The 21974-nt window shown below is 39.2% G+C and overlaps 1 protein-coding gene across 1 annotated transcript in view; it reads left to right on the forward strand.

Annotated features, from left to right (window-relative positions):
- Positions 1-6326: 6326 nt before the first annotated feature.
- Positions 6327-21974, forward strand: part of Ptprz1 (protein tyrosine phosphatase receptor type Z1) — a 154599-nt gene continuing 138951 nt past the window's right edge. Inside the window, exon 1 of the mRNA XM_090333216.1 lies at positions 6327-6521. Within this exon, the coding sequence (XP_090189342.1) occupies positions 6464-6521 (58 nt within the window). The 5' untranslated portion in view covers positions 6327-6463. The remainder of the gene's footprint in view (positions 6522-21974) is intronic.

Genomic DNA, 21974 nt, shown 5'->3' on the forward strand with positions numbered 1-21974 from the left:
TTCCTATTATATCAAATACAATGGTCAAAACACCGGCCACACCAAATGGCCACCATACATGGGGCAACAGGCACTCATGTTCATTACTGGTGGCATGTTAGGAGAGTGTTTGGTAGCTTCTTATAAAATAATCTACCCATTAGAGGGTCCATAAAACCTCCATGACATTTTTCCAAATGTGTGAAAAGCCATTGGTAAGGAAATCAAAAGACTTGGAGGAAAATACATACATACATACATACATACATACATACATACATACATACATATATATATATATATACATATATATTCAGCGAAGTAAACCAGACCAGTTAAACACAGACTGAATGGTTTCCCTCATTTGTGGTAGCTAGAATGTGGCTATAAATCTCTAAGTAAACACACTGAGTGGTATGCAAGTGGATACACATGAATTACCTGATGTGTAATAGACTTTAGGGAGAACTCAAATAGTATAACTCTTTAAAAAGAGTAAGTCAAAGCCCAACACAATAAGCACCAGGAAACAGATACTTGCAAAAGGAGACGGTGGGGCCAAGGGGAGAAGGATAGGAGAATAAAGGGGGAAGCAGGAAGAATGCAGGCGAAAATTCAGTGTATATACCACAGGACTGAAACATATAAGGGAAGAGGTGGGTCAAGCGGGGTGGGGGGAGAGATGTTGAAGGGATAACACAGATCAAGATGAATTGTATACACAAACTGCTTTTTAAATGGCAAAAACATGAGTACATAACCTAAATTTTTTTTTAAGTGAGGAGAGGGATGGGTTGGGACAGCTGGGTAAGAATGTTAAAGGATGCACTGTACTCAAACAGCTTTGTGAATGACAACTCCTTTATGCAAGTACTTAAAGGTAATGAAAGTATTCAAAAAAGAAGAAAAAAGTAATTTCAAGTTTACAAAGCTTTTATGCACACAAAAGCTCACACACAAATGTTTGTAGTTACTTTATTGATGATTCCTAAAATAGAAACAGCTTCCCTTCAGGAAGTGAAGAAGTAATTGAACAAGTAAACTGCACTATATACAGCCAATGGACTATTGCTTAGTGCTAAAAAGAAATGAGCCTTTAAAATAGAGGAAACTTCACTGAATATTGCATGGAGAATGGAGTTAATAGGAAAAACTTACATGCTGTAAAATGTCCAGCTATATGCCATTTTGAGAAGAAGGGTCAGTGGATGTCAGAAGTTGGGGTGATGGGAGGAGCAACAAAAACAAAAAGCATAAAGAATTTTTAGAAGATGAGATTGTAACAGTGTATGTGTGACATTATTCTTATATAAATCACCAAGGGTGAACTTACTACATACCATAAATTTAGTACAGTAACAATTTACCCCCTCAATGCCAGATACAATTAGTGTATAGAAACCCAAAGGTAAAATTATTCTGAGTCTTATACCATCCCCAATATTCCTGAATGCTGCAAAGGATTTCTACTTTTTTGCATTTGATGATACATTTTTTTTCACTGAATCATGACAAAACACTGAAAGATTAAATATGTGACAATGTGTTGTCCTTTCAAATATAACCATGCCTTCTTTGGATGGACTTGGGACAAGCCATTCATCAAAGGTCTGGTTTGCTATGAAATCCTCTTACCTGTCCTACAGTTCATTTCCTAGCAGTACTGAGAGACAAAGATGCAATTTCTGGCCAGTAGGGATAAATACTTGCAGGTAGGGACAAATTTCTTGCTAGGTAGAACAAATCTAAACAAAATATTTGACAATGCTTCAGGAAGTAAAATTACATTGAAGTCTTTCCCAAGAATCCACTATATTATAACAATGTTAAGTAAACACAATCTGTCAATCAGATGGGAACAAAACATGCCAGGTGCAAAACACAGAATAAATCTATCCTTATAATCTAAATTATGCAATTTCGTGCACAAGCTCTATGTCTGAAAAAAAATCACAATAACCCCCCCCCAAAAATCCTGTATTTTCTACAGCACTGACTTAGACTGTAAATGCTGAATTGATCCAACTTATTGACTTTTGCTCAAACATGTTTTAATAACCTTGGATTAAAAAGAAGCAGTAATTTAAGAGAGCCACACAGGAACAATTTATTCTTCTCATGGCTTAAAAGGCACAGATATTTTGCTTCCCCTTTGATTCTGTATTTTACTTGGCGACTGTGCAATGTCCTATAGTTTTATGTGACAGTTTCACTGAATTTAAGCATCAAACAGAAGAAACATCCACCTACTGCATTTCCATCCACATTTCTGTCTTCATGATAGGGTCACTTTAAAAATAGTCTGCCAAGTCAGAAATTCCTGAGAAACCATGAGCCTTTTATCATCAGAAGTATGTATCTCCACTTAAACTGAGCTTCAGATAAATAATAAATTTTTAAAAAGTAAGCCCCAAATATTGCTTTAGAGTGTACTGATTGTTTTGTACTTAAAATTATGTATCCTGTTAAAACTATTCATTAAATTTCATATATGATAGCTCATTAAAATTATTTTCTACTATAAAATTATTTAAGACTTGATATTCAAATTTAAGTGTATGTTCAATTTTAGCTACTGATTCTAGGCAAGGACATTTTCTAGTGGCTAAGCCTTGGTCTATTATGCTCGAAGTCTATAGCAGGGATAGTGGGTTTCACAGTTAAGCTATACTTAATGCAAATGGACACTTGATGCAAATATTTTAAATGAGCAAAAAGATGTAATCAATAAAATGGAAAGAACTCCAACTCAATTCTGACTATGAAAAACCTGAGTTTTGAAATTTTTGTCAGATGTTCACCATATAGGCCCAACTGATATCATTTTGACTCCTTTCTTCTATTTTTTCATATATTTTTATTATAATTAATAGAAGGGTTACATGATATTTGCCAGATAGATGGTGCATTAATTCCCATACATTGATACCCTTTCACATGTATTGGTCCCCATTTCCCTCCCCCCTCCCCCCACCCCTCTTCTTGTTTTCCCCCGTTCCCTATCCAATTTCAAATAACCAAATACAAATCTATCCGATATATCAGGTAACAAAGTGAGATACTGTAACAATATGAGATAACCAAGGGACAGCAAAACAGATGAGGGATAACATAGTACCTTAAGAACAACAATCATTCATTATGTGGCTTATGTGTCTATATCCTAAAGATCCTTTCATTTAGCGTTCTACTATATGGCCTTTTGTATCAAGGTTTTACTCTATTGCAAATCTCTCCTAGGAGAGCCCAAGGTTTCTACATTTTTTAAAATATTAAATCATGGATTATGCACCCCGAGGACAATGAAACTGTCAGACCTTTGGCTTGCACATGAGTTTGAATTTACAAAATCCCCAAGATGGTGTACAGATAAGCAAATCGATCTAATTCATCTGATTCAGTGAATGCTTTAGATAAGTGTGTTGTCTCACTCTCTCAAGCAATATGTGTTATATAATATATAGGTAGACAAACGTACGCACACGAAAACATACATATATATATATTCAGACTGTAAATGGAGGCACATGATTTTGCAAGTTCAAAACTTCAGTGTACAATAGTTAAATGAGTATGTTAAATGAGTATGGATTAAGTAAGACCTTTTCAAAATGACTGGATCACTAATATAAATGTAAGTAAAGAGATGTATATTTTTTCTTTCATTCTTTCTGTGCCTTCCTTTCTCTCACATCTAGGCTGTTTCAACAACCCAAAGGCCTCAACCTTCCACTCTCTGAGAGTATCAGAACTGCATCAACCACCTCTCCAGGTCACTATTCAATTGCTGTCATTCACTGTATAGAGTGAGTTGCTAACTTATTCCCCACACTGATATCAAAAGCAAAATAATATTTGCTCCTAGTAGTTTTGTGCAAATTAACTATGAATGGTGGTTATCTTAAAACTATGAGATCTGAATCAGCAGAAACCATGGATTCACTTGCCCCTTTTTGGTAGGGAAAGTTCAAATTTAACTTTTGACTATGCCTTTGTTGGGTGATCTGACTCTAAACATGACTAGTAAATGGGTTCACCAAAAGAGAGGGGGCAAAGTGAGGACATGTCATTGTAGGATTATTCTTGCATATTAGTGGAGTATACTAGATAATTGTGACATTCTAGGCATCAAACATTTTCCTAAGCTAGCTTAGTTTCTAAAATCAATGAAGTTCTTTTGAGTTCATTTTGTTGGTCCCTAAGTTTTTGAATTTTAGAGAAGCATCTTAGCATTGCCAAGACAAGATGCTCCACTAGAAAGTTAGTGTGTGCCATCCTTAATGAACCTCTCCATCTGCTCGAATTTAATTCACTGTTTTTAAAATAGCATATGACATCTGCTTCTTTCATTCCTGTCCCCACCCTTTTTGACACCAGTTCTCCTGCTAGTCAGTCCTTCTTGAGTAACTACACATCTCTAGGAAACCTTCCCACCTATTTCACTCTACATTCAATGAACGCTTTCTCTAAATTCTCAGTGCATTTCTAATTTATGTACACATCACATTATCCTAACAAAATGGTTCCAAAAAGGTCATTATATATGGAAATTCACATGACTAACCATCAACCTTATATACATTCCTGCAAATGAACCAGTTATATATACATGATATGATAATATATAGACAGAGACATAGATATAGATATAGATACAGATATAGATATAGATATGTCACGGGAAGAATAAGACCAAAGGTGAACTTTTTAATGTTGATTCGCATTTCTGGACACACATCCTAAAGAGTTTCCAAATGTTTTATTATATGATTACAGTCAACTCATGAAGCAAAATCCAGCAGCTTCATTAGCTCTGCACAATAGCCAAGCATTCAGAGGTTGGGGGAAATATGTGAGAGCTGGTAGTAACCACTCTAGAACACCAGTCAATTTAGTGTGCAAGAAGTATTCTTTCAATTTTATGAAGCTAGAGCATTTGTTTTTGAAGGAAGTACAGGACATACTGTATAGATAACCACAACAACCTTTTATTAAAGATAATTCCAAGACCGTTCCTTACATTCGATTCCTGAAAGGTACCGCTGTAAGTGGAAAATGTAAAAGCAGTTCGTGAATATCATGAAAATGAAAATCCCGTGAGTTTTCAGGACTGGTGTGATGTAGAGTCTTGGAGGATATCAGCAATTACATTAGCCTTATTTCCTTGGATCTTCCAGTAATTTCAACAAACATTTAACGAACATCAATTGTAACACAAACACACACACACACACACACACACAGCGCAAGGGGCTGGGATTCTAATGATAAGATAAATTCCCTAACACCAAGGCTCCCGAAGTTTAATATCAAAATCATCAGCAGAGAAATAAGCACATACAAAACGACCTTTCCAACTCAGCAGCATGTGAAGGAGTATATTATACATTTTTGAGCGTGCCCTTTAATTGGTTCAGAATGCACCCTTCCCCAGTGAAGCCCCCCCCCCCCTCCAGTGCAAGGAGGCAGGTGGGTAGTTCTGACCACAAGAGCAGGACTGCTGGAGTGGGGTCCCGGGAACAGGCAGTGTCCCACGTGGGCACAGGGCTGGCAGATTATCTGAAGTCAACTACCCTGGCAAAATGGGCTCTGGAATGACTTGAGTTCATCGGAAAACGGGAAGAAAAAGGGAAGACACTCAACTTACTGAGTTACCACTTTTGAGATTGTCACCACTAAGCATCTGTCAAAGAATAACAATCAAATGGAAACTAAAAATTCCCAGAGGCGAAGCCCCAAAAGGTTCATCTCTGTGCGGGACAATGGGGATCCGGCCCCCTCTTCTCTTCTAAGGGATAAAGAGATCTTAATGAGGAGATCATTTCTCCAGGATGGTTCTAAAACCCCAGCGGAGTTTAGGGCGCTCCGGAATGGTGGTACGACCACCTTCCGCCAGGCATAGGGAGACTTGTGGGGTTGACACTTGCCAGTCCTGGGACCCTGAGCCATAGCCAGCTCAGCCCCCTCCTCCCCCGCCCCGCCCTCTCCGCGAGACCCGAGGTCCTAGGCACGCTCGCTCCCGGGTGCGCCAGCCTGTGCCCCCCGCCCCCCCCCTTCCCCCGCCGGCGCCGCGGCGGGCGCGCACAGGCCGGAGCGCGCACCAGGGCTCGGCGGCGCTGCACTCGCTCGGAGCGCTCAGATCGCCGCGGCCGAGGCCCGCAGAGGACTCCAAGTCCGGCCCGCCGGCGTGCGCCCGGGTCCCCGCACCTCCGGTCCACCCTCCCTCCTCTCTCTCTCTCTCTCTCTCTCTCTCTCTCTCTCTCTCTCTCTCTCTCTCATCTCTCTCTCTCTCTCTCTCTCTCTCTCTCTCTCTCTCTCTCTCTCTCTCTCTCTCTCTCTCTCACACACACACACACACACACACACACACACACACGCCCGATCTCACACCAGTCTATACCCTGGAGGATAAACGCGAAGAGCCTTGCCTGCGCGCCCCGTCCCTGCGCGCCCGCGCGGCGAGGGACCCCCGCTCCGCCCGGCGATGCTGACCCTGAAGCGCTTCCTCGCCTGCCTCCAGCTCCTGAGCATTTGCCGCCCGGGTGAGTGGTGACACGTCGCCGGGGTGTCCTCTCCGGGGGCGGCGGGGCGCGTCTGGGGTAGCCTCCCATAGTCTTTGCTCGTAGCAGTCGTCGCCATCTAGAGCAAGGAGGAGAAGGGGGTGGGGGACCGCCACCTGGGATCCCACATCCGACGGTGTCAGCTGCGTGGTGGGGATATTTCTGCGCCTGATCCCCAACTCCCGAGCCTCCGCTTTCCCCCTGCCCGAAGGGATCCATGCCCGGACCTAGCCAGAGAGAGGGTTCAGGGGGAGATGCCTGCCCCCCTCCCCACGGCTCGCCCCCCTTCTCCTTCACCAAGTGCGCACAGAGCCTCTCTAGAGATACAGGAGACCGTCCATAAATGATCAGAAATGTGATCGAGATGAGGGGTTCCCTGCTGTACTGCGGGGTTTCGGTTTTTGATTTTGCCATTCTTTTTTTTTTTTTTTAAGCTACGAGTATTGGTTATGGATGTAAGTAGAAAACACACGTGTCTGGTGGGAGTGAATTGCATACAAACACCTGAAAGGTGGTTCTAGCCACAGCAAGCAGCCACCTGACTTTCCAGTCTCTCTCTCTCTGTCTCTCTGTCTCTGTCGCTCTCTCTGTCTCTGTCTTTCTGTCTCTCTCTGTGTCTCTCTCTCTTCCTCTCTCTCCTTCTTCCTCTCTGTCTCTGTCTCTGTCTCTTCCTCTCTCCTTCTTCCTCTCTGTCTCTGTCTCTCTGTCTCTCCCTCCCTCCCTCCCTCCCTCCCTCCCTCCCTCCCTCCCTCTCTCTCTCTCTCTCTCTCTCTCTCTCTCTCTCTCTCTCTCTCTCTCTCTCTCTCTCTCTCTCTCTCTCTCTCTCCTTCTCTCTCTTCCTCCCTCCCTCTCCCCTTCCCCCTCCCCTCCCCTCCTCCTTCTCCTTCTCCTTCCTCTTCCTCTTTTCTTTTATTCATTCAAGTCTAGGCAGTTACTTTGAAAAAAAAAAAAGTTCTTCCTGCCCGAGAGGCTAGACTCAGTCCACAGCAGCAGGTGATGATGCATTTGCTCAGGGCTCAGCTTTTGTCTAGCACCTTCCAGGGTTACACATGGAAAGCTGGCTTTGCATTCTGAAGTAGTCACTTTGAATATTTACCAGGAAGGCAGATTCAAGCCTTCCACAGTCATTTATATTTTCAGAAGAATGGGAAGACAATACGTTTTCTTTCCTAAGCTTTTCAATTCGAATGGAATCCAGGGTACACTTTGGAGGCAAGAACCTGTACATGATAAGAGGTGCCTGAGTAGGAGTGTTCCACTTTTTTCAGTTAGCATAGCCCTGCTAAGTTTATTTGGTTCCTAATAAAGAATGTGTGCCCGCTCGCTTGGGGCAGTGGCCTGTGCAAACAGAAATGATTTCCAAGTTATGATTGCAGGGAATTGTATTACAAATACGGTACTCATCCCCATTACATTCATTGGCCTCTCCATCCTAAATGCCTTGTGAGAAGTGTGCCTGCTCTTGTGGGTCACACAAGGGGAGGGAGGCAGCCCCTGTGAAATTTGCGAGAGAACCTGTGATCCCATCCTGGTGACTCCAGGCTTTCACAGTGGATTCTAGAAAGGGAGACACATTTTTGTTTGACGTCATCAAATACACACACACCTGTTGAATTTACTTTGCTGCATCCTTGTTACAGACATATTTAACCAACCAGACCCTCTAGATACTGAAATGATTATTTGCGCAAATCTCACAATGTTAGAGAAACAAACCAAGTATTGCCTTGAACTTCACCAAATGTATACATTCCTAGAAAAAGAATTCATACAAAAATTCAGATGCTACAGAAATTTTTCTTATTAAATTGTACGGCACAGGGGTGTTCAGTACATTCACAGAGTTGCACAACCATCACTATACCTAATGCCAGAGCACTTTAGTCAGTCCCGAAAGAAACCCTATGCTCATTCCTTGCCCTTTTCCATCTCCCTAATACCGGCTTCTGGGTACCATAATCTACTGTCTCTATAGTCATATACATATAATCAAGTTTTTTTCTGTCTAGTTGCTTTTACTTAACAGGTTTTTTAAAGTTCATTCACGTTTTAGCATATGACAGTACTTCATTCCTTTATATGGTTGAGTAATATTCCATGATATGAATGTGCCCACATTAGGGAATATTTTTTTCTCAGAAAAGCATTACTTGTTGCCTATTTTTGTAAACAGAACATTTCATTTATTGGACCTTTTCTTTAGCTCTTGGACGATATAAAATTTAAAGGAAAGAATGAAATGTATTGTTTTCATACTCTCCCAAGCCTATATTGGAGCTACTGTGTTTTGTTGTTGTTGTTTTGAGACTGAATGATGACTGCTTTCGTATTCCTCACGGTTTACCCTTGGGCCAACAGGCTGCCTGGCAGTATTTGCAACATCAGCTTGGCACAAATTATTGCGGAAAACTGAGGGTCTTATCTACAACTGAGAGATTCTACCTCTTCTTCAATATTTTCTCTTAAAAACTAAGATTTGTGTTTGTTTGAGTGGCTATTTCTTGTGTTCATTTTCCTCGCAATTCATGGAGGGAGCGTGACACACTTATGTGTTCTGTGGAGGTCTGAGGACCTGTTTTGCAGGGTGACAGCTGTGTCCTTATCATTATCCAGGGACAAGTTGCAGAGTTTGCCGATATAGAGGTCATTGTTGGTGATTATGAGTGTCTGTGAGCAGGGCAGTGTCACTTTTGTGTCTCCCTCACCCACCCACCCCAGTCACTCCTGTCCTGATTATTTGAATTGGGAAAACAGACCAACTGATTTTTTTCAAGTGATTCTGAATAGACATAAAATACCATTAGAAAATGTTAGACTGGAACAGGTCCTTTATTTCCTGCACTGAACAGGGGTAATAAAGGGACAGACTGCAGTGACTTTCCTGTAAAGAGGCCCAGCTATGAGTCACAAAGCAGGGTGAGGTGTTTTAACAGCTTGTAAGGAATAGTTTTTTTTCATTAATAAAAACTGGAGTCTTTGTGTTAAAATGATTTACAGTGCCACAAGATGTACTAAATTCAAGTGTTTAAATATTTTGGCTAAATATGCATGGAATCAACTTTGTAGTTACATCTTAATGCTTTAGGAACCACATCAAATACAAATCATACTTAAGGCTTCTTAATAATTAATTACCTCACTTATTAATACTGCATATGGATTTAATGGAATTCAATATGCTGTGAATGTCAGCTTGGCCAATTTATCATCCAGAACCAAATCATAATCACAAATATAAAATAGTCATGCTCCCCCATCTCCCATGTCTTCTCAATTTAGACAATCACTTTTGATGAGCAGAGTGGCAGTATTCTGTATTTCATTTGGTCTCCTTTTATGCAGACTGTGGTGGTTTGCACCTTGGGAAATTGCCAGGATAAAAGCATTTCATTGACAAATTCATTTCTGCTTTCATATCTGTACTAGAGATCAAGAATATTGCTTAAAATTTTATGCAGTGCACTGGGCACTGGTGGCTCATGCCTGCAATCCTCAGGAGGCTGCGATCTGAGGATCAAAAAAAAAAGCTTGAAATAAGATGTGGCTCAAGTGGTAGATCCCTAGACTTGAACAAAAAAAGCTCAGGGATAGGACCCAAGCCCTGAGTTCAATCTCCAGGGTTGGTGCAAAAGTGCAGACACACACACACACACACACACACACACACACACACACACACACACTCACACATTATGAACTATATTTGGGTTATGTCTAGCCTGAGAGAATTGCTTGACCACCAGTTTACTAACTCCTCAGGTGGTAATGTAGAAATGAAGCCCCCGAGCTGGAATCAAATATTTCTTTTATGTGAGGGGGGAGGGTCATGGGGCTCGACTCGGCCTGGGCGCTGTCCCTGAGCTCTTCAGCTCAAGGCTACTATGCTATGCCTTGGCCTGGGCATTATCCCAGCTCTTCAGCTCAAAGCTACCACCTTACCCTTGAGCCAAGCCCCACTTCCCATTTTCTAGAGATTAATTGGAAATAAGAGTCTCAGGTTCTTTGGTGCCTGGGCTGGCTTTGAACCATGATCCTCAGATCTCAGCCTCCTGAGAAGCTAGGATTACAAGCATGAGCTACCTCGCCTGACCTTCGTTCCAAATATTTCACAAAGAGAAAGCAGGTGTGCAGAAAAGCCAAGGGATTTCTCTAGCATTACACACAGCCTGTGTCCATCCATATGTCCCTTCTGATTCCAAAAGCTGACAAGACTTCCTCTTTTAATTCCCCGAGCAGTCTGCTGATTGGAATTTACTCACTTGCTTTCTGTGGGGCATGATGCTGCACTTGAGAGTCCTGTTGCTTTCATGCGTGGCTCCTAAGTGGCTTTCGCCATATGTTCCCATGCTATATCTTTTTCCTTTTTGGAAATGTCAAAGCTTAGCATCCATTTTTAGATAAAAATTTACTCCCCCATATCAGCATCATCTGGAAAGTTTTGGCAAATACTTCCATGGTCCATTCCTGCTGCTGTATCTGCTCAGTGCATGGTTGCTAGGCAATACAAATTAACCAGCCCATGGACATAGAGTCCTAATACTCAAGATTCTGGCTATCTAGCTGCCTCATCTAATAGCCACTGTGAAGGTCTTCTTTAAATCTTTAAGACTTTTTCTTTTCTATCCACAGCTAGTTGAGGCTGTCTTTCCCAACCGTATTCAATTATTAAATGGATTAAGAGGACCAAGACATGAGAAAGTGTATCAATGTATGTGAATTAATGTACCTTCTATCTGGCGAATATAATGTAACCCTTCTATTGATTACAATAAAAATATAGGAAAAAAAGAATTAACTATTTTAAACTGCTTCCTCCTCTATTAGAAATGCATGTAGTGGATAGGATGCAGGTATGGCTTAGAAGTAGAGTACCAGTCCATCAATCATGAAGTCCTGAATTCAAACCTTATACTGAGAGAGATAGAGACAGACAGACAGACAGACAGACAGGGACAGATTGAGAACTAGTTAACCAACCAACCATACCAATGTCTAGCAAATACCACAGAAGATCGGGTGTACACAGAACATTTCCGTCACTCAGATCATCTGCTGCACAACACCAGTTCAGGACAGCAGCAAGAAAAGAAGTAATGACTGATAGTACTCACAAGTAGTCCATTCAGCAACAAAATGGGCTTGTTGCCAAAATTATCCGAAGTGTTGATGTGTGTGAATTATTTTGGGCTTGTTATGGAGACCATATAAATATCACGGAGCTATACAGGGTGAGGAAAGTTTAATGGCCACTTTGCGTCCTTTATACACTGGAGTTGAATAGCTGGTGGGATGGATTGGAAGTAAGTGGTCTGTCTCGGAGCACATTTTCACTAATGATCTTTAGCAACTTATCAGTTTGTAACCCACCGTATTCTAGTTCTTTGTGGGCAAGGACCGTATTTCAGTCATCATTTGGTCAGCATCTCGTTGGACCTGTTCATCTTTATGGCCACATCTGGTACAAAAATTTCCTTTTCATTGATTCTCGCAAACATAAATATACACATCACCTAAATTGTACCTCTTATGTATATGTAAAATGTAAAGTTCCTGTGCAGGAAGGATATTGAGTCTGTATTTAATTCTGGGTGAGTAGACTTAGTGAGTCTTGGATACGTCCCAGTGGGTCACAGCATCAAGTCTGTGCTGTTTGTGGATGGAACAGAAGAAGCTGGCAGTGGGACTAAGATTAATCAGAAATGAGAACTCAAACATCTTGAAATCACAAAGATTGTGTTTTCAGTCAGTTGAAAGCTGCAATGTTGGATTCATCCCATCTACTCAAACTGACTATGAGTGAAAATAGACTATGACAGTCCTGAAAACAAGGCAAAGGAGAGGACATGCAGTTGTAGCTTGTTCATATGTACTTTTTTTTAGACTGTCTAATATGTTATCTTTAATCCCCCCAAATTATAGCATGTATCTAAGTTCTGCTCATTTTCGATGTTCAGAAAATAAATGTTAAGGTCATCAATGCTATTAAAAATAATTGTACAGAGGGGTTACAGTTAAATAAGTCTCCTATCTTTCCCCTCCTGATTTTTTTCTCCCCACCAAGTTATGTAATTCATTTTCTTTTTTCAGATGTTATTTTATTAGATGAATTTTATTTTGTTAATTTAATTTTATTGTCAAGAAGATATACAGAGGGGCTACAGTTGCATACATAAGGTAGTGAGTATACTTTTTCTCAAATGTTGTTACCATCTCCCTCATTTTCTATCACTTTCCTCCTCCCCCCCACCCCCCCACCAACTTGTAAAGTTCATTTCCAACATATCACCAGGTGAGCATTGCTGTTGCATTGGTTCACTCTTTATCTTTTTTTTTATTTTTATTTTTTATTGTAATTAGTAAAAGGGTTACATGATATTTGCCAGATAGAAGGTGCATTAATTCACATACATTGATACCCTTTCACATGTCTTGGTACCCATTACCCTCCCCCCCACACCCCCCAATTCACTCTTTATCTTTTGTCTCATTATTTTGTTGTTCCCCTTCCCTTTCCCAAATCAGATAAACATAGTACCAAAATCAAATATAGTAACAACAGGATATAAACCAAAGGGGGAAAAACAAAATGAAAGAAAAAAGAAATAACTTCACACAGTGCATTAACAACAACAACAAAGAAAAACCCTCTTGTTTACATATCTTGGGAGGTCATTTCAATTAGCATCATTATATATGAGCTGTATATGTACTTAGCCATCGTATATGCACTTAGCTATTGAGCTATTGTGAGCCTCTGCTGGAAACATCCTAACCATATACCAGTTATTACAAATGAGAGAAACCATGGAGCCTATGTTTCGGTTAGTGGAAGTATAAACTTCCAACCACTCTGGAAAACAGTATGGAGGTTTCTCAAAAGACTAAGTGTAGAGATCCCCTATGACCCAGCACTACCTCTCCTGGACATTTACCCAAATGATCACAAATAAGGTCAAATTAAGGCTACCAGCACAACCATGTTCATTGCATCATCATTTACCATAGCAAAGATATAGAACCAACCCAGATGACCCTCAGTAGATGAATGGAGTATATACACCATGGAATTCTATGCTTCCATCAGAAAGAATGAAATCATCCTTTTGGTAAGGAAATGGAAACTTTGAAACAATCATATTAAGTTAAATAAGTATAGTTCATTTTCAACATATTGTCTAGTATCTCTGAATTCAGATGGATTGGAACAATAGGGTGAGTTAGGAATTTTTTCACAAATAAAAGCAAAAAGGATCACTGTTTTGTTTTCTCCTCATCAACCAACTTCTCTTCTCTTTCCTGTTGGTTTTTTTTTTCCCTTTTTCCCCCTCCCACCATCTATTTTCTCCTCTGAAGTTATATCCTTTTTATCTTTACTTAGATTTTTCTTAGCAAGTTAATGAAGGGTTTTATAGGGAGGAGACTGATGCCATATGATTTACTTAATAAAAATTTGGAGGATTCCGTAGTTAATTAAAAAGAGAACATTCACTGTGTTAAAATAGGCTGCTTGTTTTTCCACCTGATATTTACCTACAAATATTAGAGTAAACTCAGTTATGCCACATAATGGTATGTGGACTTTCTAGTATTATTCAGTAAGCACAAATCAACTTACAACCACATTAACAAGAGATATTTTTGCCTGTTACCTTGAAAATAGAATTTCATATATTTAGAAAGAATAATTTATTAATTAGTAGGAAATAAGAAATTCTGCTAGGTTATTTAAAATAATGACTAAAACCAAAGGTATTTTTTCATTCTTGGAAAATTATTTTATCCTTTTATTTCTATGCCTGCTTGCTTAGTCCTTACTTTAGATTTTTTTTTAACACTCATGAACACTGACTAAATTCTTTATGTCTTGAATCTGAAAACACTGATATATTTACCTAACAGTACTAACTTCTTTGCTGAACTGATAACTCAATATTTTGGGATAAATGAGATGATGCTTTTGAAAATGGATTCTTTAAGTAGAGATCAAGGTCACAACCACAGTCCTAATTGCATGCTGAGAAAATACTGGGCAGATATAATCCACCTTTTCAGGGTCCTTATGTTCTTCTATCATATCCTCCAATTAAAAATAACTTCATTTATTACACTTTCTCCTACTTATAGCTTGGCATATTTTCTTTTAAAAGGAATGTTTAAAGATGTTACATACCACAATGAGTTGTGTAAAATCAAAGGAACTATCAGGATGGGTGGCCTATCATTGTTGTGTCTGATTCAGTGCTCAGAAAAAAAAAAATTCCAGCCATTGACCTTGGCCAGGAGTTCTCAATCCTGGGAGCATTTCTTACTTATCTGCTGTTATGGACTGAATACATGCTTCCTCTTCAGCATTCATGTGTTGAATCTCTGTCAGTAAGGTGGTATTTGGAGCTGAGGCCATTTGAGGAATACATAAGTCATGAGATCTAAGCTGCAATGAATGAGTGAGATTGATGCTCTAAAAGCAGAAGTCACCAGAGCTCTATTTTTTTGCATGCCATAAGGACACAAGGCAAGAAAACAGTCCTCTGCGAACCAGGAGGTGAGCCCTTAGAAGTCAGGATAACAGCCCATGCGTCAGCAAGTCAGACATCAAGAGCCCATCCAGTAATCAAACCTGTCACCCCCTTGAAATTAGAAGCATCCACAACAGTGAGAAAGCCACAACCATTGTTGTAGCCACTGAATCTATGGTATTTTCTTTTCTTTTTTTTTTTTTTTCGCCAATCTTGGGCTTAAGCTCAGAGACTGAGCACTGTCCTTGGACTTTCTCAAGGCTAGCACTTTACCACTTGAGCTACAGCATCACTTCTGGCTTTTTTTTTTCTCTAGGTATGTGGTACCAAGGACTCAAACCTAGGTCTTAGTGCATGATAGGCAAGGACTCTATCACTAGGCCAAATTCCCGGCCCCTGCTATTTTCTTATAGTACCCTTAGCTCATTAATGTACTAGAATAACTTCTAAATCATATCAATGTGTGGTTATCTAATCAGGTACATGATAATTGTTCAGGTGCTGGGCTCAGACACAGATACATGCTTCAAATTCTCCAGGTCATTGCAGAATACAAGCAGGGTTTAAAACCACAGATCTAGGCCAACCTCAGGATACTAATAATCTTAATTTATTTGTCTTAAGGTTAAGTCTTTGTCTGCCTTCACACTATCCTAAAACAAAGCCAGTGTTGTGAGACAAAGACTCTGGAAATCTTCCCATTTCTCATCTTAAGGCAGTTTCAGTTTCAGAGTAACAGGATAAGATGAGGCTGGATGACACTGGCTGACCTCATAGTCTGCAAGACACCCTTTAGGAAACCAGGCGGTCTTGGAGGTGATCCAAAGGTTCAAGTCTCTTAGCAGGTGGAGGATGACAAGTAAACCAGCCGTGGAGATGTGGAGAGTCCTGAGGCCATTTTAGGACACAGGCGTACATATTTCTTTCATCTTGCCAATGGTACATAGTATTTGTTTCTTCATGAATAATTGTTAGATTTAGTTATTGAGGATTCTCTCTCCTTATGACATAGAGAAGATTTAACTGCAAGTTTTATTTTTAAATTTCAGTGATTTATGTTATATGCTGTGCCTAAGATAAAATTTCCATTATTCATTATATATAAAAGCTATTTTGTTATACTGTAGCACCAGTGATTCCATTTAAATAATTCTGTGTTATTTTAGATGTCCCAAGTGACCACTTTAAATTAATAGTTAGTAGTGATGACATAAGCACAAATGAATGTGAAAGGGTTGTATTGATCATCTTCCTATGGAATCCTCTTCTGGCATGTTAATCTTTCACAATATGGAAAGGTATATTATGAGCAGAGTTTGCAAAGCATGAGAGTGGAATGAGTGACATATTTAGTCTTAAATTCTCATCTGGGAAGGTTGGTAGGAGGGAGACATTGTTGAATATAGACTCTGCAGAACACATAGACAAGGTTTCAGCATCATTATGGAGACAAAGGACATCAGGGAGAGAAACAGAGGCACATACAGAAGCATAGAGGAGAGTCTAAATATAATGTTTGGAGGGTGGGAACAATGAGGAGGAGCATGTATGGAGTCCTGGAAAGGCGCCTAACAGGTTCAATGGCTAACTGAAGAATTTGGAATAGAATGCCATCCATTAGACAACAGAGGACTATTGAAGTGTTTTGTGCAGTCAGATTGCTTGAACAGATCTCCATATCCTACTAGAGTTCTCAGGGACCAGAACGCAGGGCTACTGAAGCAGAGTAAGTACGTGCATTACTCTTACGTTACTCATAACTCTCATGTGTCTATGTTTGTGTTTAACAAACACTTCTAAATACTTAACTTCATGTGGTATATATGTAATTAGTGTAATGGTTGGCATAACCGATGAGGCTCAGTGGCTATGTCTGAAGAATGAGGCATGGGTGACCTTCAAGGAATGTCTTCTCTCCTGGGAAGGTGAGGAGGTACCAGCAGACACAAGGAATCTTGGGAAAACCCAAGAGAAAAAAATGTGAAGCAGCAAACACAGTATTACAGATAAGGTGATAATCTGGAAATAAAAAAATGAGAGCGATGGAGAGATGTATTTTGAAGCCTGCTTATGTATTACATAATAATACTAAATATTGTGGCTTTATTACATAGGAACCCAAGCTAGACATTCTTCTAAACTGATTAACTCGGTACACTGAGTAGCAATAAAGAGATTTTCAGCATCTTAAGATGATCCGTTTTAGTGGAGATATAGTATAGTCATACCAAGAAAATTATTTTTTTAGCACAGACATATTTGAGCACACTGATAGTGTCACGATAAACGATGGTGTCCATCTCAGCTGTGCCTACAATCCTAGCACTCAGTTGACTGAGACAGGAGAAAGGCAAGTTTAAGGCCAGCCTGGGAAACATAGTAAGCCTCTACTTCAAATTGTAAAAACAAATAAACATTATAGAAAATACGTGTCTTTCCTAAAGTATTTTTTTTTTCACATGGATGTTTGTCCCTTGTCTAGTGGTGCACACACCACACTGTGGTATCTCAGGCAACATATTGCCTACATTGAATTCAGATTGCTTACACCAGTGTCTTCGTGGATTGCAACTTGTTTGTTTGTTTTTGCAGAACATGGGAAAGTATCCATAGAATCAGCTCCCCGGAGTTTGTTTTTAAATTGATGTTAATAGTTTTTTGCTTTAGAAAATACTATATTTTTGTTACCTTCTGTGTATTTCTTAAGATAGATTAAGAATGCAGGGTGTAATAAATAATCCATGAGTTATTAATAATTCTTAAGTTTAATTGTAGCTTGTAGCTAGATTTCTTTTTCCCTTTGTGAGGTAGGGTCTTGCTATATAGTTCAGCTGCTGTTAAACTTATTATCCTACCTGCCTCGGCCTTGCAAGTGCTACGATTCATACAATGCTTCATTATACCTAGATATTTTGAGAAGAATTTTGTTTTCTTACAATATTATAAAAAGGGAAGGAGGAATATCCATTTTGTCTTTTGATCTCAGTCAATACTACCTTCTCCAAAGGATCTGGGTGCAGTGAGGTCATTGAAATCAGTTTGGTAGATATACATTGACTAATTACTGTGTGCTCAACAATGAACTTGGACTTTAATAAACACTTCTCTTTGAACAATTAATCTGGTAAAATGTGCCATGCTAGACCCCATACACAACAGAGAATAAGAAATTTAATGCTAGACTGCTCAGATCCTCTTTTATATCTATGGAAAAATAGAAGAAAAGGAAGATGTAAGTCCATTAAAAAAAATCTCAGGAGCCAGTGGCACATGCCTGCAATCCTAGATGCTCAGGAGGCTGAAATCAAGGATCACGGTTCAAAGCCAGTTCGGACAGGGAATCCCATGAGACTCTTATCACCAATTAACTACCAAAAAAAGCAAGAAGTGGAATTGTCTATGACAAAGTGGTACAGTGTTAGAGGTATAGATCTATTTTGTTTGTTTGTTTTTTGTCAGTTGTGGGGCTTGAACTCTGGGCCTGAGCACAGTCTCTGTACTCTTCAGCTCAAGCGACAGTGCCACTCAGATCTATTTTGACTATAAAAGCACTGGGACTCATTTGTAAAGAAATGGAAAGACTTAGAAAAAATCATATTAAATGAAGTAAGCCAGACTCAAAGGAACATAAGCCAAATAGTCTCCCTCATTTGTCATAATCAGTAGGAACCTAGGCTCTCCTAGCAAAGATTCACAATAGAACAAAATCTAGAGACATAAGGCCATGTAGTATGATGCTAAATGTAAGAACCTCCAGAATATAGAAACAAAAGCCATATAATGAGTGATTGTTGTTCTTGATGTACTGTTATCTCTCATCTCTTTTACTGTCCCTTGGTTATCTCATATTGTTACAATATTTTACCTTGTTATCTGATATATTTTATATATGCTTAATTGGTTGTTTGAAAGAGAGGGAGGGGGGAAATCAAGTTGTGGGGGGGGAAAATGGGAAACAGGACATGAGAAATGGTATCAATATTTGTGAAGTAATGTACCTTCTATCTGATGAATATAATGTAACCCTTCTATTAATTACCATAAAAATATATGAAAAATTATCCAAAGGTAATGACAAATAATAAAAAAGAAAGGACCTCCAGGATATAGAAACAAAAGCCATATAATAGGATAGGGAAGGTGGAAAAACAAGATGAGGGGTAGGAATGGAGGGAGGGAAATGGGGACCAAGACATGAGAAAGGCTATCAATGTTTGTGAAGTAATGTAACCCTTTTATTAATTACAATAATATATATATATACATTTTAAAAAGCACTGTAGCAGTTCTAAGGCTCTGAGTTCAAGCTCCAAAAGCAACACACACACACAAGAGTCTCTGAGAGCATGTAAGCAACACTTCTTTTTGAACAACTTATAATCTGATTTATGAATGCAAACCTGGTCCCTTATTTTCTGTATTCATAAATGATAAGCAATGTATTGCTCATTTGAAATTATTTTATTTAAAACTCGAGTGTACTGGACACTAGTGCCTGTAATCTTAGCTACTAAGGAGGCTGAATTCTGAGGATCAAAGTTCAAAGCCAGCCAGAGCAGCAAAGTCTGTGAGATTCTTATCTCCAATTAACCATCAAAGAACCAGAAATGGAGCTGTAGCTCAAAGTAGTAGAGTGCTAGCCTTAAGCAAAAGCTGAGGGACAGCACCAAAGCCCCTAAGTTCAAGTTCCAGTGACGGATTAAAAAAATGGTTGAGTGTAATATTGATTGTGTTTTCATCTCTGCTCTAAAATGTGCTACTCTCCAATATTCTGTCCTTGAAGTTCAAAATAAATGTGTAGGAAACTGAATGTGCAAAATAACTATGGTAAACTAGTTTTCTTACGTATTCTCTTCAGCACCCAATGATAGAAAAATGGCATATAATTTGTAGAATGAAGCTTGCCCTAACTTGAAGCTGATTATCGGAGAGGGGGAGCTTATAGTCTATAACCAAAGTAAACTTTTGGCAATAAAATTTCAGAGTGAGTTAATGTTCCCAGGAGTCTAGCTACTTGGAAGAGTTTTGAACAGTCAGCAAGGCTGTCTGCAAAATGAATTCCTATGAAGAAAACATAAGAAATGAAATTACATTGATTAGCCAAGATTGACAGGAGCAAGCTGTCTGAAATCCTTCACTATGCAGCACAATCTGGGTACCAAGCATGCTCAGGGAAGCACCCGAAGATTGTCTGCCTTGCTTATGATTCCACATTCTTGACTTCCCAAGACTTTTGTGCATTCTAAGTATTCAGTATTGCTGGCAGGATTTATCAGGAAGACACAAGATGCTTCTATGTTCTTCAGTAAATTATTCAAGTTTGTATACCAGTCTCTTTCCTATAGGAAAGCCTTCCAATTCCTTATCTGGAGGGAGCTTTTTCGAGACATCTTTTTCTTCTTCGCATTTTAAAATTAGAATCTTTTAGCATCTGTCAATTTGGGGGGAAAATCTTTTAATTTTTACAGTCATAACAAGAGATAGAATTGTATTATGGTTCAATAGTGTTCACCCAAGCAAAGATGAAATAAATCAACCCAACAGTCTCCCCTTCTGAGACCTTTTCCCAGGAGGCAGATTGGGTCTTCTGCTGTCAAAATATGCCTCTGTAGCAAGATGTTACTTAAACACACTGAGACACACTGGAGGAGTGCTGGATTTTTAGCAGATTTCCCTAGTTATAGTACTTTGTGTGCTGGATATTTGTTTGGAAAACTGCTACAGAAAACTAAAAGTAGGTCAGCAAGGAGAGATTGATTTGAATCATTTGTATGGAAGTAGTTATGCTTGGTTACTGCATTCTATAGCAATATAATATGCCAAACATACAGTTTCAACATGAAAATACTGATATATACTACTTAGGTAGGATTTGTAGATGGAAGTTCCAACTGATTAACCTCTCAAAAGTTCTATATACTCAAAGAGAAAGTAGGAAAAGGCTTCTTTACATACTCTATGTATGTTATTTTTCCCTTAAATATCCCAAGTACACATGTTAGTTGATGAATACACAGAAGGAAATTTCACTGTGTGTAAGAGAACACACACAGAGAAATATATATGCATGTAGAACCATGAAAACAGCAGTACACCTGTTTGCTCTTCACCTAGAAATTCTTCACCATCCAGTTCCCTTGCCAAAATGTACACAGTTCATTACACTTCCTATAGTTACTATTTAATATAGTATTTTCTTTCCAAAGCCCCTATGGAAAGACTTTTTATATCTATGTAGCAATGGGCATTGTGGTGCTTTAAGGAGCCTATGTTCTAAGACAAGGATTTCTATTTTCTGCTGTGTTTACATAATTCTAAGGAAGAAATCTGCAATGACTTTACTTATGAAACACAATGCCAGTGTCTTCAACCATGAAAACCTTTGAGAAAGGAATGGAGAAGGTTTTATGTTTAAGATTGACACTGAGGTTCATGAGTCTCTTGTGTTATCATCATCTCACAGTTTTGCACAAGGTACATGCCAGAGTACAGTCGGTACTGTAGCTTTATCTTCTGAGAGAATCTGAGCTCCTCAAGATACTCAACTACTACTTATTTAATCAGTGCTCAGTAAATGTCAGTGGCATATATTTATAGAATTTCTCCAAAGCAACTACTCCAATATATATAGTAGGATCTATCCAGAGTATACAGTAGGATCTATCCAGAGTACAGTAGGATCTATCCAGGCAACTGTTAAACGTTGTTACCACCTACACTCAGTATACTCCTTAGCAGACTGAGGAACTTGAGTTCCCATTTCCAGCATTTGGAATTAGAATTCAATTCGCCCTCAAGTTTCACTCAATCCTTCTTATTTTTAAAAAGGTAAAGTGAAAGTGGGTCAATCAAATCACATTCTCATTTCAGCAGGTCCAAGAGTCTATATAGATTTTGAACTAGATTGGCACAAGATCAT

Source organism: Megascapheus bottae, chromosome 5 (assembly GCF_031878675.1).
Source record: "Megascapheus bottae isolate mThoBot1 chromosome 5, mThoBot2.hap1, whole genome shotgun sequence".
NCBI classification, from domain to species: domain Eukaryota; kingdom Metazoa; phylum Chordata; class Mammalia; order Rodentia; family Geomyidae; genus Megascapheus; species Megascapheus bottae.